The following is a 16,395-nucleotide window of genomic DNA, read 5'->3' as shown; positions in this document are numbered from 1 at the left end:
CTGCTTCCAGGGCTGGTGCTCTATCCACTGGGTCATCTAGCTGCTTCTATAATATTTCTTGTATAACCTGCCTTTTTTTTCTCTGACACTGTTACTACCCCAATGCAGGCTCTCATCCCACTTCAAATCTGGATTACTGAAAGAACTCTGATGGGTCTCCTTCCCTCATATTTCTCCCTACTCCAGTCCATCCTCCACTCAGCTACCAAACTGATTTTCCTAAAGCATAGGTTTGACGATTTCATTTCTGTATTCAACAAAATCTAGTTGCTCTCTATTTCCTCCAAGATCAAATATAAAATCCCATTTGACATTTAAAATTCTCTATAACCTTTCTGAAATAGGACAGCTAGGTAGCCTAGAATAAGGAAGTCAAGTTCAAATATGGCCTTAGATACTTAAAAGCTGTGTGACCTGAGCTAGTCACCAAACCCTGACTAGGGTTCCTCCAGTTTTTTCACCTGTAAAATGAGCCAGATATGGGAATGACAAACTATTCCTGTATCTTTCCCAAGAAATCCCCAAATGGTGTTACAGAGTCAGACACAATAACAATGTTGCCTAGATTATGAACAACTCCATAGTTGGTATGGTTCTAGTGCATGTTCATCTTTCTTGTAATAAATCCAGTTTCAATGCATGTCTCATGGACAGGTGATTGTTTTTAGTTAACAACAAATTAACTTGGCTCCTGAACTTTCCAGCCTTCTTATATCTCACTCCTTTCCACTTACTATACATATTTTCATTTGGTTCTATGTTCTAGCTGTCATTTTTGGATTCAGACCCTATCACTCAGCATGATAACTATCCCCCTCATCTTTCATTCTCCAGACTTCATCACCATAGGACCGGCCTCCTTGCTTCTCTTACCTAACACTTTATCTCCCAAGAGTGTGTGTGTATGTATATTTTTAATGACTTTTTAAATGAGCCTAGAATATTCTCCTTCCTCCTCACTTCTACCTCCTGTTCTCATAAACTTCCTTCAGATGATCAGCTCAACAACCCATCTTTAACAAAAAGACTAGAATTCCCAGTGCTTCCCTCTAGAACTATTCTGTCTTTATCTTGTTTACACAGAGCTGATTGCACTTATAAGACTGTGAGCTCTTGGAGAGCAGGGACTATTTTTTGGTTTGTTTTGCCTTTTTTTTTTTTTTTTTTTTTTTTTTTTTTGCATCCTCAGCACGAAATATAGTGTCTCTCAAAGTACTTGCTTAATAAATGCTTATTGGCAACTCAAAGATTTCTTTTTCTCTCTTGTATCTTCTACATGAGAACTAAAAGAAGTGTTGATTATTTTTTCAAGTTGCAGAAAAATCTAGACATTTGATAGGTATAGGCAGAATTATCTCCTAATTAAAGCCAATAAATTTTTTATTATTATCAACATCTTTGTTATTGCTAACATTTATATTTGCCTTAAGATTAGCAAAGTGCTTGACATATGTTAACTTATTTGATTTTCACAACCACCCTGTAAGAGATAGATGCTATTATTATTCCCATTTTACAGATGAGGAAGCTAACCCATAGAGGAGTTAAGTGATTTGCCTACAGTCATATGTTGTTGTTCAGGCAATTCAATCATGTCCTATACTTCATAACCTCATTTGGGGTTTTCTTGGCAAATATACCAGAGTGGTTTTCTATTTCCTTCTCCACCTCATTTTACAGATGAAGAAACTGAGGCAAAAAAAGGTTGAGTGACTTGACTAGGATCACATAGCTAAGAAGTGTCCGAAGCTGGATTTTAACTCATGAAGACTTATTCCTGGCTCTCTATGCAGTACCCCACTTACCTTGGGGAAAAGCTAATAGTATCAGAGGTTATATTTGAACTTAAGTGGCCCTGACTTCAAATTCTACATGATCCCCTGTGTCATCTAGCTGCTTTATTCATACTATTTTCTCTCAAAATTAATTCTGCAATCCACTAAAACCTCTAGCTCTTTTTCTAATGTCAAGCCATTCTTTTTCCATTTATGAAGCTGATTTTTTTTTAATAGGCTGGGGTTAAGTGACTTGCCCAGGGTCACACAGCTAGGAAGTGTTAAGTGTCCGAGACCAGATTTGAACTCTGGTTCTCCTGAATTCAGGGCTGGTGCTCTATCCACTGTGCCCACTATCTAGCTGCCCCTGAAGCTGATTTTTAAAATTCAAATTTATACTTGATTTAAGAAAAGATTTCATCTTATTCAGTTTGGCTCTATGTCCTAATTTATCAAGATTTATTTGTGTTTGCTTTCATTCTCTGGACTTTACCAACATGCCTTCTTCCTCTGCCCTAGTCTCCCCTTTCCCATTATTAATTTTCTCTTGGATCCTCTATTTTGAGGAAGGACCCACACAAGCCATCCTTCTCATTTTCCATGGAAATGGCTGTTTCATACCCTAGTATCTTCTTGGATATTCTCTTCCCCTATTAGAATGTAAGCTCCTTGAGGCACCTGACTGCCATTCTTTTTGTTAAAATTTAAATTCTCAACATATAATATGACATAACATAACACAATACATCACTGAAAATGTGGTAAACAGGTAAGATCAAGTCCTAGAAACCATGTTCTAAGGTCTATGGGATAGATTTCAATGAGTCTGTCAAGAAAAATGACCACAACTTTATTGTTATTTGCCTCTAACTATAATTTAGTATTTCTTTCAATTATTTAACAATATTATTTTGATAAAGTATTCATTAGCTTCATCAGACTTCCAAAGGGTCCCTCCCAGATATACACCAAAAAGAATTAAGAACCCCCACCCCTCTAAAATTGCTCCCTACCCTAGACCTATAATTATTTGGCAAAAACCAAAAACTTGTTTATTAAAGACCATGTATTTATGGGTACCAAATATGCCGAAAATGTAAAAGCAATACCAGTGGAGTTGAGATTGCTAAGTCCCTTAAATGTGTCATGAATCCAGTGGTATACTGGACCTAGCTTAAACTAGTTCATGAGAACAGATTGTTAAATTTTCACTGAAAACATTCATACCTTAGAGTTGGTAAATGCTATATATCAGGGCTTGATTTACTGTTGTATTGACTGTCTAAATTTAAAAACTGAAGAGGAAAATGTTAATAATGAAGTTAAAAATGTATCAATGTACATTTTCCCCCAGAGAGCTGTTAAACATTTACCAAAATACTGCTACGTAAGTCCTACTCATTGTTTATTGTTGCTCTGACCCGACACAGCCTGCCTCCCTCTCATCTACTGGGAGCTTGATTCAGTTACCCAGGGTTTTACAAGATCTTTGCTTTTCTAAACTCAGTCCTACTTGTCCTCTCTAAACAGCCATTCCCATAGGGTGATAGCCACCTGAGCACCTACACACATAAAGAGATTCAGTAGATACTATGCTGGGTCTGAAATTAGGAAGACCTAAGTTCAAAGTCAGCCATAGACACTTACTAGATTACTAGTTTCTCTGGGCAAATCACTTAACCATTGTTTGCTTTAGTCTCCTCATCTGTAAAATAGGGATAATAATATTGCATTCCTCATATTGTGAGGATCCAATGAGGTAATACTTCTAAATTGCTTAGCAAAGAGGCTGGCCATAGTAAATGCTATATAAATGCTGTTGGTGGTGGAAATGTTGGTGTTGGTATTGCTTATATTATCTAACCATCTCTGGACCTAACAGTTGAATACTCAAGACTGACAGTATTTCCATCAAATCCAATAAGTGTCTGAGTCTGTTTCCATATCTTTTAAATGGGGATAATAGTGGTTTATACCTCCTAGAGGATCAAATGAAATAATATTTCTAAAGTGTTTAGTATACTGCTGGGCTATATAAATGCTGCTGCTGTTGATGGTGGTAGTGCCTCTTTCATCCAATCCAACAAGCATTTGGCTCTCAGTTTCCTCATCTGTAAAATGGGGATAATAGTAATATATATATTTCCCAGGTTGTTGTGAGGATCAAATAAGATGGTATTTCTAAAGTTCTTAGGACAGTGCCTGGCTATATTAAACATTGAGGTTGTTATTGGTGGTGATATTTATATTACCTAATCATTGGACGTAACAATTGGTAATTCAAGGAAGACAGCCACCTCCCAATCCAATAAGTAAATTTGGATCTCATTTTCTTCCTCTGTAAAATGAGTACTGTCTTTGAAATGCCTCCCAGCTGTCCCACTATAAGTTTATCAAGCACTTACAACGCCCAATCACTCACTCCCAGAAGTCAGAACTAAAAGAAATGCTATGTCTGGCACTGGGTGCTGGTGATACACAAATAGCCATCATGTTTGCTCCCGCCTCCCACCAGCATCCCTAAGTGACTACTCCATTCTACTCCAGTCTGACTTTAGCTCTGTCTTCCTTGCAGCTTTCTATAACTTCAGCTCTTATCTCCTTTACTTCTTTCTATGATGAAAACAAATATGCAGTGTTTCTCCCCATGGGTACCAAGCACTAAAGGACACCTTCCTTCTCCCTCACCCATCTCCTAATCTTTAACCCTTTTGAAATCTTCACCAAAAGCACCTCCTCAAACCCTTTAAGCTTTCCCTAGTCTCAGTTATGCTAATGTTGGTTAATAAGCAGATTAATTGATTGAAAGTTGGGTCCACAGCACAGCTTATTAACTCATTTGAGGAATGGTTTGAATGAATGCTTGGCCATGAAAACAAGGTAGTTATATCTCCCTCTTGTCCTCACATAGTATCTCTTTGCCTTTTCTCCTGCCCTTCCCCCAACTGAGGCTCAAACTCACTGAAAAACAGTGTTTTTGTGGAGCTATAGTCAGTGTAGTTCTTTGCTATTCAGACAAGCACATGGAAGCCGGCAGAAAAACAGTCAGTCCCTTACATACTATCCGAATGACTAATGTGCTCAACCAACAGAATTGTCAGAACCTAGATCTACCAAGAAAGCCAGAAGCCAAGGATGAAGAGAAGATGGTGTTCTCTGCTGCCCGAAACCAGGGAGGAAATGAAATGCCTTTCATTCAAACTGGAATTCACTTTCTCTCTGATGAAGGTAAGACTGCCCAGCACTGCCACAGAAAACCACAAAGATTTCACTTCTCAAAGCTCTCAGATCCATAGAACTGCCAGCTTTTATATATCTTAGTATATTCACTCACTCACTCATTCAGCATTTATTGATCACTGAGTATGTGGTCTGATGTTGTACTAAGCTCTTTAGGGATACAAAGAAAGATAATCCACAGCCCTTATTCTCCAGGAGTCCATATTCTATTGACAGAGACAATACATAATTCTTTGCCAAGAAAGTCCTCAAAAATAGAGTTATGGAGAGTTGGATGTGGCTAAAATGACTCAACAGCAATAACAAACCCAATCCTCCATCCCCTCACCTCCAAATTTTTAAATGAATCAAAAGAAGCTCAGAGAATTTAAGTGGTGACCCAGACAGTAGTTTGTAGAGCCAGTATTTGAATCCAGGTCCTGTGCCTCAAACTGAGAGCTCCTTGCACTGAACCACATTATCTGCACTATTAACTTGTTCCCATCATGCTGTGGCTCTGAGATGTAGAAGATTTGGACAGAACAAGGTCTCTGCCAACTCGAGAAGGAAGAAAAAGCCAGTTAGAATCTCCTGCTTCCTAAGATTCAGAGAATTAGAAAGTTAGAGTTGAGAGAGGATGGTAGAAGTCATACAGCTAAACTCCCTCACTTGACAGAGGAGAAAACTGAGGACTGGAAAAGTAAAGTGAATTGTATATAAACATGCAACCTTTTAGAGCAGAACCAACACTGGAAGTCTGAATTTCTAGGCCCACACTATTCTCTTATATGAAATTTCTTTATTTCTATCAATCACCTCTAGCCCCAGTGAGGCAAAAGATGAGAAAAACTCAATCTAAATAAACTATGTCCAAGGGTTTAGATTCTTCAGCCAACAAAATAAACAAAGAGCCAACAGCTGAAAGAAAATAATTCAATGCAACAATATGCTGATAAATATTTAATAACTGGCTCTCAAAAAAGATACTTGCAACATGCTGAAGTTTAGTTTACCTTACAAATATGTGGCTGAAAATTTAACAACTAGTTCTCTCGCTGGTCTAACATATCACTGGCAATATCTCTAGGCGATTATCAGCCTTCTAAAGAAGGTCAAACTTACCTGCTGCAGTAATTTAAAGAAGCGGATGAAGACTTCACTTTTCAAGATGTTTGGATCCATAGGGACTAGGAAATAATAGACATCAATTGGAGTTAGCATGGGAAGATGAGAGAAGCCTGGCCCTGCCCAGCTATAATGTTTTCATTTCACACACACACACACACACACATTCGATGTAAATTTTGAATCTTTACTCAGGTGCTCTAGCAGGAATGGAATCATCTCTAGCATGACAGTCAACTAAGCTCAATCCCTTTTGTCTAAATGTAAGTACAAGGCTTGCTGCTGCAGAAAGTTCTCCCTGAGAGATAAACCTGAGAAATCAGATGCTGTCTGTAACATTTATTTGGATAAACCAATTCAATTCTCCAATTATCAGTTTCTTCATTTGCAAACTGGAGATGATGAAACTTGCATTAGCTGTCCTGGGGGAATGGGAGGAGAATGTGAACCCATAAATCTAAACCTGGCAAAGATTCCAAAGGCTATCTGGTCCACTTCTTTCATTTTACCAATAAAGAAAGTCTGACCTGAAAGTCAACAAAAATCTTCAGTCACACAGGTAGTAAGCACAATTTACTAAATGGCTCTGAATTCAGAGCTAGATTTATTTCCCCTGGACAGACCATCCTTGTTCCTTTGTGAACCTTCCAATGCTCTGTTCAATTCAACAAACATTTCAAGTCTACTGCATGTAAGGCATTGTACCCATGAGTTATTACTTTAAGTCTACAAGGTAACGCAGTAGATAAAGAGTCAGCCCTAGACTCAAAGACCCGAATTTAAATCCAACCTCAAACATTGACTAGCTATGTGACCCTGGGAAAGTTACTTCCCCCTGTTTGCCTCAGTCTCCTTACCTGTAAAATGAGCTGCAGAAGGAAATGGTCAACCACTCTAATTTCTATGCCAAGAAAATCTCAAAAAGGGGTCATGAAGAGTCAATCATGACTGAACAACAATCCATGCTACTCCTGCAATCTGTACATGTACACATCTTGAATTTAAGAAACACCGTCTCATGATATTATTGTCTTGTCTCCCCAAAGGAACTTATCATTTACTTGAGGAAGGGTTGTATTTTGTAGGTTAGTGGATCCCTCCCAAAGGCCTAGCATAGCATCTAGTACACAGTGTAGGTACTTTAGAAATTTGTACAGAATATAATGATAAGCTCAAGTTGTTGTTCCTGTCTCCATCCAATTTCTCTATCACCTTCCAGAGGTCTTCTGTATAATCAACTCAAATTTAATACAAGCAAGTATAAAGCCTTTTTTCTTCATAAATTTACTGTGAATTCCACTGCTCTGACCCTCATGTGGGAAAGTGCAAGGAAGAAATAAAAGGAGAAAGAAAGGAAGGGAGGAAGAAAGAAAGAGAGAGGAAGAAAAGAAAGGAGGGAGAAAGGAAGAAAGAAAGGGAGGGAAGAAAGAAGAAAGGGAGGGAGGGAGAAGGAAGGGAGAGAGGAAGGAAGGAAAGGAAGAAGGAAACAAGGGGAGGGAGGGAGTAAGAAAAGAAGGGAGACAGGGAGGGAGGAAGGACAGAAGAGAAGGAAGGAATAGACAGAGGGAAGAAGGAAGAAGGGAAGGAGAGCAGAAGGAAGGAAAAGAAGAAAGAAGGAAGGAAGAAAGGAAGAAAGGAAGGAAAAGAAAGAGGTAAGGAGGAAAGAAGGGAGAGAAGGAGAGAGGTAGGCAGAAGGGAAGGGAGGGAAAAAGGAAAGGAAGGAGGGAAGGAGAGAGGAGAGGAGGGAAGAAGAGAGAGGGAGGGAAGAAGGAGGAAAAGGAAGGAAGGAAGGAAGGAAAAAGGGAAAGAGGGAAGGAAGAAGGAAGAAAAGGAGGGAAAAAAGAATAAAAGATGGGGAAAGAAAGAAATGAAAGGAAGGAGAGAAAGAAGAGGGGAAGGAAGGTAGAAGAGAGGGAAGAGAGATAAGAGGGGAAAGGAGGGAAAAAGGAAAGTTAGAGGGAAGAAAAGGGAAAAATAAAGAGATAGGGAAGGAGGAAAGAAAGGAAGAATTAAAGGAAGGCAGGAAAGAAAGAAGAAAGGAAGGAGAGAAAGGGAGAAGGAAGGAAAAAAGGAAGGAAGAAGGTAAAGAGGAAACACTTAAAGCAGTTACCTTGTGTCAAGCACGGTGCTAAGTACTAAGGATTCAAAGAGAAGAAAGAAACAGTCCATGCTATAAACAAGATCATGTTCTAATAGGCAAATGGATCACATATAAGAGGAAACAGCTTTACTTCAAGAATTTTAACACCACAAAGGAAAATTTTTTAAACTCCATAAACATACCACATTGTAGATACTGTTCCAGCTGATCCCTCCTTTCATCAGCCATAGATGTGGTCATTGCAAGATAATACTTTGGTGGAAAAGGTGGCACGCAATTTCCAAATGTCCGTCTCAGCTGGAAGGTCAAACCATTAAGACTTCAAATTTAGTCCACTTCTGAGCCAGGTTAAAAAACACACATACATATACTTAACCCCAATTGCCTCAGCAAAAAAAAACAACAACAACCACCACCACACACTGTGTGTGTGTGTATATATGAACACATACATATATATGTATGTATGTATGTATTTGCATTTAATCATAGCCTTCTTGGGGAAGGCAGGAGCAGGGGAAAATGGGAGAAAAAATAAAATAAAAAGTGCTTAATAGAGAACAAAAGAAAACCTCCAAGGAAGCAAAGAATACCATGTATAGTATTTATTATATAGGTTTTCTTGAAATGGAAATTGATTACTTTACATTATTAGTCCTTTCATGTTCTGCTCTCCACATGACAATTTTTTTTCTATTTTCTATTTTAAGTCTTAAATAAATTAATCAAAAAATAAAAACACACATACAAAATACTACACACAAGCCCAGGGCGAAATTCATCTAAGCACTGAGTCATAACTAATAATTCTTGTGACTAGTACAGGAAAAAAATCATTTGTAGCTACCAGGCAGATAAGATTGCCTAGGGTAGTTATTGCATGGTATACAGTGTTGAAGAATTAGCAGCTTTTGGGGAAGCAGAAGGGCAAGTGGGTCATAGGCTGAAATATGAAGAAAAACACTGTGTTTTCTAAACTTTAGTGTGCTGAATCAACACACCATTGCCTTACCTTAGTTATTTAACAAGTTCCTTAAATATTAATAGCCTTTTAATAGATAAAAAAGTTAAAGTGATAGTGTTCAGATTTCCTCAAGTTAAATCTTTTTTTCTTCCTTATTTTTTGTTTTTCTTTCTTTCTTTCTTTCTTTCTTTCTTTCTTTCTTTCTTTCTTTCTTTCTTTCTTTCTTTCTTTCTTTCTTTCTTTCTTTCTTTCTTTCTTTTTTTAAAGATCATCAGATCATATAAGTAAACTTGAGGTCAATAGTTTAATTTCCTCCATCCCAGAACACTCAGAAACAGCTAAAGAAGCATAAATGCTTTGATATAATTTTTACTAAATCCAATGACAGGCTGGATATAGCACTGGGTTTTGAATTAGGAATTAGGAACTTATGTTTATGAGTTCAAATCTAACCTCAAACACTAGCAGACATGAGTATAATGCTGCGTGAGTCTCTTAACCTTGTTTGCCTAAGTTTCCTCATCTATAAAATGAGCTGAAGAAATGGCAAACCACTCCAGTGTCTCTGCCAAGAAAACCCCAAATGGAGTCACAAACAGTAGATATAACTGAAAGGCAACAACAAAATCCAGTCAGTGCTTTTCCTTGGTGGGCCCTCAACCACAAAACTCCATCTCCATAGAATCACATAAAGACTGGGATTCCATGAAGTTAGAAAAATAATTGAAATTATATCTTCATTCATTTGCTTATTTATTGATAAAAACTTAGCTATAAGATGCATCAGTATTTTTTATTAAACGAAAAAAAAAAATGCACAAAATCCCTTGGGTCCCTATGAAAGAGGAAGAAGAGGAAAGTTCAAACCTGTCACCTCTGAGCTATAAATACCAAACTTGGAGTAAGATTACAGAAGCATAAATCTAGATCTGGAAAGATTATAAAGCTGAAGTTCCAAAGCTTACCCCTTAGAGGTCACCTCCTTACTGGACAGATAAGGAAACTGAGACTTGGAAAAGTTAAGTAACTTGCCCTGAAATCACACAGATAATAAATAAGTAGAATAGCTGCTATCACCCCAATTAAAAGCTATCCTACTTTGGTTTTATTGGGCAAAATTTAAGCCATATATAAAAATAACTTAGTCTGTATGGAGATAAGAGTTTGAATTAAAATAGAAAAATATGACCTATATATCATGTTTATATATATCATGCTCTCTATCATCAGTTAGATGACTATGGCATTAAAAAAAAAAAAGTGAGCGAGACAGCTGGGCATTACAGATAGATATAGATATAAGGTTCTTGGCACTATGAAGATCTGGATTCGAGTCCTGCTTTTCGGTGATTCTGGGCAAATCATCTGACCTCTCAGTGCTCCATTTCAGGAGATCTAATATTTTGAATGACTTTTATTTAAACCTTTTGTTAAACAGAGCTCCTGAAACTTTTTCTGGGCTTAAATATATGAAATACAGATTTCATGTAAATGGTTTTGTTTCTGCTAAACAAAAATGAAGCACATTTTGTAGGAACACTCAAAGAAATAAAAGGGGAAAGAAATGAAACTATAAAAGTCCCATATTTGAGGGGGTCTTGAAATTTCTGGGTTAAGAACTCTTAATATGATTCAAATAGAAACTAAAAAAAAAAAATTCTTCTCTCATTTGCATCCCATTTATTTCTTGATTAACTGATATTTAAAAGGTAATTGTCTGCCTTAGCATCTGTTCATAAAAGTCACAGATGTTTCCCAAATTGACTCTAATCTAATGAGTAGCATATAGTGCATGCATCAGCAAATTTGGCTCTGTTTGTCAGGCTGTTATAAAGCAAGGCTGCCAAAGGCACATCATGTGGGACAGAGAGGTCAGATGCTAAGTCGACAATCATTCGAATTTCGATACTGGTTCCTAGCTGAAATCCCCTCTAATCAGTCTTACAGCTTAAGCTAGCTACTTAAAGAATTCTCAAGCACTGTCCTCCACTACCAATACAGTATTGGTCTGAGTGGGAAGACAAACACATTATAAATATCTGGGCAGTCTACTTTGCCAAAAGTTAATCATTAACTTCACAAGTTCTTCAAGTTTTCAAAACTGGAGATTTTTCAGGAGTTTCAAAAGGACCATTGGTTTCATCCTCAATCAGTTAAGAATCAGATAGTTCTAGTACTCAGTTTGATTTATCTTTCAAAAACGTTTGAGAAGATCCCTGAAAAAGTTGCTCTTTCCTGATTTGAAAATTATTTGTTGCAATATTTTCAAGAACAAAGATGTGGATATTGAAATCTCATTATAATACCTTGAGCCCACTGCTCAATAACCATAATGCCATGCTGTGCTGTTTATATAAAGATAATACTATTGACCTGCCATCAAAAGGACATGTGCTGTGATTGTCCTATTGACCATCCATCTGGCAGCAGAGATGGATTGTGCTATGTCTCATTTTCTGTTTCCAGCAAAATTGTTAAATCATTTAAGGATTGGGACTATGTCAGATTACATTGTATATTTCCTAAAGCTTGAGCCATCCACACCATCTCACCTCATACCCCTTGTAAACAGAAGTACATTTTTGTAAGAGTTAACTTCACGTAAGCATGTCATCTGAAAAGAGAATTTTTGTCATCATCAGCAAATATTTATTGAATTTATTGAAGGGTCACCACAAGATAGTGAAAACAGAGACCCTATATATAAATTCCATCTTTGACACTTCCTACCTTTGTGATACTTCATGTCTCTGAAACTTAATTTCCTCTCCTCTATAAAAGGAGGGAATTAAAGAAGATTGCCTGTGAAATTCCCTCCAATCTATATCTATGACCCAATGACATCTCTTATAATAGGATAATGGCTTGGGAACACAAGGAAGCATAAGATACAATTATTATCCTAAAAAGACTTGCTAACTTAGTTGAGATAGAATGTAGACATAAAAGAATAGATAACATTACAAGTAGTATATACTGAATGAGTGATCCAGACATTAAGTGGAACAGAGAATGAGAATCAATTGCCAAGAGTTGGAGTAGTATTGAAGGTGATCTCAGAGAGTAGGTGGTTATGTAAGATGGAATAAGGGATAGATAAGCAGAGGTACTAAGAGTGATTTTTTTTTTCAGAAGGAGCAGCTTGATCAAAGATAGAGGGATAGGAATTCTCTTGACTTGTTCAGAGAAAAAGGAATGGGAAAATTTGGATGAAGTAGAGGGTCTAGTTATAGAGAGGAAAAGATAGGGTCCAACTGTCAAATCTACTATCTTATATGAGGATTATGACTTTGGTACCATTTAGCATCATACATTGAAAAAAAAAGTATGATCTGCTGAAAGTGCCAATATCTTATTTAAGTGTGGGGGGGGGGGTATAACACTGGACCCAGTACTCACAAAAAGATCTAAAACTAAATTTAGAGAGAAAACTCCCTCAAATTTTCTATGAGTTATACTCCTGTTTCTATAAACCAATATTGTGCTTACTTTTAGTATACTCACTCACTCACCCCCATCCATACCCACACACACCAAACACAGTATTAAATGCTCATTTTGAATTCATGGTCCACAATTAATTCTGGTTCTTTTGCCTGTTATTTATTTCTCTACATATAATTTTTGAAGCCAAATAATTTTGTCATTTTCATTGAATTTTAATGCTAGAGGAGACATTTTATAATATCTCCTGATGAGCTGGGAAAGGAAATGGCAAACGATTCTAGTATTTTTGCCAAGGAAGACACAGATGGGGTCATGAAGAGTCAGATACAACTAGAATGATTTGATTAGATGACTAAATACTATGGTCGTTTCCAAAAAGTTACATAGCACTTTTAGCTTTACAGAACATTTTTAGTTGACTCTCACTACAACTATGTAAAGCAGGTGCTATTATTATCCCCATTTTACAGAAGAACTGAGTGAAAGGTTCAATGATTTGCTCAGGATCACAATCAACAGTTGTCTGAGGCAGGATTTTCAGGTTTTCCTGACTCCTCATCCATCACTTGGCAGTATATTCAGAAATGAATGTGATGTAAAAAATGAAAGGTATTTTAAAATCTCATATTAAGAGAAAAATTATTTGAATCTTTACTTCTTGTACTGATAATTTTGCCAATTTTGAAAATTACTTTAAAACTATGCATTCTGGAAGAACAGAAAGAGAAGTTTACACAAGTAAGACAAAGAAATCTTCCAGATGGATGTTGCAAAGAAAATTGTTACTTTAGGACTTAGAAATATTGCACCCCACTGTTGGATATCTCTTAACATCCATTTTAGTATCCACAGGGAGCATGGCCAATTTTATTCATTAAATGCCATGTAAATATTCCAAATCCCTAAATTTAGAACACCTAAAGCAGAAAAAGCAAGAAAAAAATGATGGAGCAGAGGTTTACCACCATCTCTCTTTTCTTTTGTTTCCAGATGGGATAAAAGAACCTCACAACTGTCCCCCACCAAATAATTTTTATCTAGGGCTATTGGCTATGCAGAGACCTTTTCAGAAATTCTTCAAGATGTTTCCTATTAGCTGCCCAAAGGTAGACTTTTTCATTATGCTATTCTACAGGTGTACATTTGAATGTGTCCCTGCTATATGACCCAAATCCCTAAAAGTCAACAATATCCATTAAGCACCTACTATTTATAAAGCACTGATCTGACCTCTTGACTCCCACATTCCCAGTGACTACTTGGTTTTCACATCATTGACATTAAAACATTTCTAGAACCAGTCATACACATCTTGGTCAAAAGCACTCAACAATATTTCAATTTTCTGAATCCACAATTTATAAATCACCTATCACAAAGGATCATACCACCATTATCATCACCCAAACACATTTCATACCAATATTTCATGCTAATATACTTAAAACTGTTTTCTAAAATACAACAATAAAATAAATGCTTTCTTTAATCAATTACCTCAACTTATGTGTGTTTGGTTTTTTTTTTACCCCACCAGATTAGGAAAATGAAATGACAGATGGGTGATCTTAAACCCAGAAATAAACATCCTCTTCAACAAAGTAAAGTAATTGCCAAGAGCCTAAATATCATCCTGATCAGTCATTCTTTTTGGCTTGGGCTTTCATACTTGTCAGTACTTGAATACTATGAATATGACCACCAGAAAACAAATAATAAGGACACACCTGTTTAATGGGAATCAACTTAAGGAACTCTGTGCAGGAAGTAAGATAAATACCAACATATACAAGGTTGCCAGTTTGGGGCTGTATTATCTGTGTGGAAAAATCTGGTGCAGGCAATTTGATCATTTAAAAAAGTAGCACTTCTCAAAGAGGTGATGAGGAAGGTATAGGAAATCTAAGTCTTTAAAATAAACTGTGTCTCAGGAGTAGAGCACAGGCCTGGGAGTCAGAAAAATTAAGTTCTCTTCCTAATACAAACACTTCAGTACTAACCCAGATAGAGTAACCCTGTACATCTACCTGCTTAGTACTTTCTAAAAGGTATTACATACACTTTCTGGCCAGAAGAAGATGGCCATGGTTCATCCTGATACCTGAGAGGTAATCCAGGTCATTCACACTATCAAATGAAGTAAGGTATATATATATATATGCTATTTACATCTTAAAATCTTAAAAGTGTTATTTAAATGTCAGGAAGTTATTAGAAGGCCAAAATTGGAATCTCCTGCGATTTACTAGAAATATGACCTTGGGAGTTACAACCTCCTCCAGACTCTGTTTCTTCATCTGTAAAATTTCTATTCTCGATAGAAAATTCTTTCTATTTTCTATTTTTCTATTCTCTTTCTATTTTCACAGATGAGGAAACTGAGACCTGGGGAAGTTATGATTTTCACAGGTCACACAGATAAAGAAGGCAGCAAGGAGAGCAAATGTTAAGCCAAAGTATCTGTATGTAAATATAAATTGGCCGAGTCAATCAGCTGGGGGAAAAAATTCCCTGCCCCGTTTCTCCTTTCCCATCCAACTTGCACCTCCCCAGGGAACTTATTAATTTTATATTTTGATATTTGAGTAATTAAATACCAAACTGCAGAAAGGCTTCTGGCTCAAGAGTTGCTGCCCTGACTCGTTGGATGCCAACTTCTGGTGAGCCACCTTAGTCCTTGAACCCCTTAGCTATCCAAACTCTCCACCTCCCATCCCCCACTCCCCATATCAAAGTGGAAAGCAAAGCCCTATATCCTTAGACAAATTCCAGACCCAAACTGCAGGAAGATTCCTGGACCATAGGAAGATGGTCTAGCTTTGGGGGATGCCCTTGGTTCTCGAACCCCTTCAGCACTCCCCCTCACCAGCGCTCACCTGCTCGTTCCAACGATGCAGCTGGCTGTAGCGCACCTTGCAGAAGAGGAATCCTTCCAGGTACACCGAGTACAGCTGAAATCACACAGATACACACACACACACACGTTAACTGTGAAAAAGAAGTCAAGCAACCTGGTCTGATTTTTTCTCGTCTCCCTAGCCCCAGGATTCACGCACCACGTAGCGACCCCCTAATGTGTCCAGCCGCTGCTGGGACACTGGGATGCTGAAGTGCATCTTCATGCTGCTTGGCGGAGTTAGCCGGCCGCGGTGGCGGAGCTGGGGCTTGCGTTCCTTCTCTCCTCCGGGACCCTACGCTGCGCTGAATGCCTGGGTGCCAGCTACATACAGCCTTTGCATGCCCACGGGAGGGCGGAGCGGGCCTTTCTTCTCCTCCCCTGAGAGAAGGGGGTCGGCCCCAGGTGATGCGGACATCACCGGGCTGGAGCACCGCCTCTTTTACCCGGCTCCACCAGGCGTTTGGAAGAGAAGAAAGGGTGGGGTGGGAGCTGAGTCTGAGGCTGGCACGGCTATTGCGTCTGTCCCCTAAAAAATCAAAACTCTGGGGACTAGTTTGGAGAATTGTTCAGGGCAAAGAAGTGGACAGCATGCTGATTCCCATCCTCATTCATATCCCACTCTTGGTGTTAGGCTGCTGAAAAGACAAAGCTTACTCCAGTCCAATCCGAGCGAACAAGTATTTACTAAACACCTAAGAACAACTGTGTTCAGGGACGATTATAAAAAAATAAACCCAAACTCCCAAAGAAACCAATAAATAGACCCCCCCCCAAAAAAAATTGCATACTGCCCCAGGGAGCTTATTTTATTCTGAAGTCGCCCAGTGTCGGGAGAGGTCTAGTTCCACTTGCCCCCTAATCCTGG

The 16,395-nt window shown here is 38.0% G+C and overlaps 1 protein-coding gene across 3 annotated transcripts in view; it reads right to left on the bottom strand.

Annotated features, from left to right (window-relative positions):
* The window catches only part of SNX31 (sorting nexin 31), a 76,169-nt gene extending 60,293 nt beyond the window's left edge, over positions 1-15,876 (bottom strand). For 2 of the 3 annotated variants that reach the window (XM_074268090.1, XM_074268097.1), the window contains exons 1-4: positions 15,688-15,876; positions 15,508-15,582; positions 8,403-8,517; positions 6,117-6,181 (exon numbers count right to left, since the gene is read on the bottom strand). In XM_074268090.1, the coding sequence (XP_074124191.1) occupies positions 6,117-6,181; positions 8,403-8,517; positions 15,508-15,582; positions 15,688-15,753 (321 nt within the window). In that variant the 5' untranslated portion in view covers positions 15,754-15,876. The remainder of the gene's footprint in view (positions 1-6,116; positions 6,182-8,402; positions 8,518-15,507; positions 15,583-15,687) is intronic. The other variant, XM_074268107.1, reaches the window with a different exon arrangement.
* Positions 15,877-16,395: the final 519 nt, after the last annotated feature.

Source organism: Sminthopsis crassicaudata, chromosome 1 (genome assembly GCF_048593235.1).
Source record: "Sminthopsis crassicaudata isolate SCR6 chromosome 1, ASM4859323v1, whole genome shotgun sequence".
Lineage (NCBI taxonomy): Eukaryota > Metazoa > Chordata > Mammalia > Dasyuromorphia > Dasyuridae > Sminthopsis > Sminthopsis crassicaudata.
The sequence above is the reverse complement of the archived record's forward strand: the minus strand, read 5'-3'. Positions and strand labels throughout refer to the sequence as shown.